The 2,558-nt window shown below is 35.7% G+C and overlaps 1 protein-coding gene across 1 annotated transcript; it reads left to right on the top strand.

Annotated features, from left to right (window-relative positions):
• The first annotated feature begins 748 nt into the window (after positions 1 to 748).
• Positions 749 to 2,089, top strand: LOC136311837 (BRCA1-A complex subunit Abraxas 1-like). Its single transcript, XM_066241116.1, has one exon. The coding sequence runs from the start codon at positions 767 to 769 to the stop codon at positions 1,931 to 1,933; it is 1,167 nt and encodes a 388-aa protein (XP_066097213.1). The 5' UTR covers positions 749 to 766; the 3' UTR covers positions 1,934 to 2,089.
• Positions 2,090 to 2,558: the final 469 nt, after the last annotated feature.

The following is a 2,558-nucleotide window of genomic DNA, read 5'->3' as shown; positions in this document are numbered from 1 at the left end:
ATAGGAGCACCTAAATATATAAAGCAGATTTTGATGTACATAAAGGATGAGATCAACAGCAATATTATAATAATAGAGGGTTTTAATACTCCACTAATATTAATGGATAGATCCTCCAGACAAAAAAATTAACAAAGAAACAGAGGCCTTAATGACACACTAGATCAGTGGTAGTCAACCTGGTCCTTACCGCCCACTAGTGGGCGTTCCAGCTTTCATGGTGGGCAGTAGCGGAGCAACCAAAGTATAAATAAAAAGATAGATTTAACTATAGTAAGTTGTTTTATAAAGACTTATTCTGCAAAACTTAGCAAAAATCCAACATAAAGTACTTGGTGAGTAATTATTATTATATGCTTTAACTTACTGTAACTCTGCTTTATAAATTTTATAAAGTAAAGTTACTTCCTTACTTTATAAATCACCATTATTGTGGAACTGGTGGGTGGTTAGAAACTTTAACTACTAACAGAGATACAAAAGTGGGTGGTAAGTATAAAAAGCTTGACTACCCCTGCACTAGATCAACTGGATTTAATAGATACCTTCAAAACCTTTTATCTCAAAGAAACAGAGTATATATTCTTTTCAAGTGCTCATAGTACATTCTCTAGGGTAGACTCCATGTTAAGACACAAAACAAGTCTCATTAAATTTAAGAAAATTGAAATACTATCAAGCATCTTCTCTGATCACAATGGCATGAAACTCCAAATAAACTACAATAAAAAAACTAAGGCTCGTTCACCGCCGCGGTGGCTTGAGCATGGAGGGTGAAAGTACGTCGGCGGTGCTCTCGGGCTTCGTGCTCGGCGCGCTGTCCTTCCAGCACCTTAATACCGACTCGGATTCGGAAGGTTTTCTCCTTGGGGAAGTGAAAGGTGAAGCCAAGAATAGCATTACTGATTCCCAAATGGATGATGTTGAAGTAATTTATACAATAGACATTCAGAAATATATTCCATGTTATCAGCTTTTTAGCTTTTACAATTCTTCTGGTGAATTAAATGAGCAAGCACTGAAGAAAATACTATCAAGTGCCAAAAAGGATGTGGTGGGTTGGTACAAATTCCGACGCCATTCAGATCAGATCATGACATTCAGAGAGAGACTGCTTCACAAAAACTTACAGCAGCATCTTTCAAGCCGGGACCTTGTTTTTCTGCTATTAACACCGAGTATTGTAACGGAAAGCTGCTCTACTCATCGGCTGGAGCATGCCTTGTATAAACCTCAGAAAGGACTTTTTCATAGGATACCTTTAGTGGTGGCCAACCTGGGCATGTCTGAACAACTAGGTTATAAAACTGTGTCAGGTTCCTGTATGTCCACTGGTTTTAGCAGAGCAGTAAAAACACACAGCCCTGAATTTTTTAAAGAAGATGGATCTTTAAAGGAAGTACACAAGATAAATGAAATGTATGCTTCTTTACAAGAGGAATTAAAAAGAACGTGCAAAAAAGTAGAACACAGTGAGGAAGCAGTAGAGAAACTACTAAAGGATGTAAACAGATTAAAACAAGAAATTAAAAAAAGAAAACAAGCACAGATTCAAGCAGCACGAGAGAAGAATGTCCAAAAAGACCCTCAGGAGAACATTTTTCTTTGTCAAGCTTTACGGACCTTTTTTCCAGATTGTGAATTACTTCATTCATGTGTTATCTCCTTGAAAAATAAGCAAATTTCTAAAAGTAGCTGTAATACCAAGCACGAACTGAACACAGTAGACAACTTGACCTTAATGGTAGAATACGCTGACACTCCTGAAGCTAGTCTAGCTAGTAGTACACGTACACGGCAAACAAAGTGCAAAGCCATAGACACAGATGGCAGACGGCAAGTCAAGAAGCCGCGGCTGTTAGAGACAGAGAACAAACCATCGAAAACAGATACTGGTAGTAGTAACCAAGAAAATCACCAACGAGCAGCCTAGAAACAGATGAGGAGATTGAAAAAATGAAATATTCTGGTGGATATTCACAGTCTCCTACATTTTGATCCTTTTAAGCCAAAAGATTTTTGATGGCTTAAGGGTAAAGCCAAATATTCGTTGTTTTTGCTATTTGGCTATTTGAAGTAAATAAATAAGTTCTACTGCAAAAAAAAAAAAAAAAAAAAAAAAAAAAAAAAAAAAAAAACAAACTAAGAAACATTCAAACACTTAAAGATTAAATTGTATGTTATTAAATAATGAATGAATTAACAACAAGATCAAGGAAGAAATCAAAAGTTTCCTTGAAACAAAGAATAATGAACATAAAACAACTCAAAATTTATGGGACACAGCAAAAGTAGCCCTGAGAGGAAAGTTCATAGCATTACAGGCACACTGTGAGGAGCAAGAAAAAGCTCAAAGAAACAACTTAACCCTTCATCTAAAAGAACTAGAAAAATAACAACAAATAAAGCCCATAGGAAGAGAAGAAAGGAAATAATACAGATCAGAGCATAAATAAATGACATGAAGCTAAAAAAAAAATACAAAAGATCAAGGAAACCAAGAGCTGATTCTTTGAAAAGGGAAACAAGATTGATTAACTTTCAACAAGACTTATCAA

Source organism: Saccopteryx bilineata, chromosome 8, assembly GCF_036850765.1.
Source record: "Saccopteryx bilineata isolate mSacBil1 chromosome 8, mSacBil1_pri_phased_curated, whole genome shotgun sequence".
Classification (NCBI taxonomy): domain Eukaryota; kingdom Metazoa; phylum Chordata; class Mammalia; order Chiroptera; family Emballonuridae; genus Saccopteryx; species Saccopteryx bilineata.
Note: the sequence above shows the minus strand (reverse complement) of the source record. Positions and strands in the feature narration are given on the sequence as shown.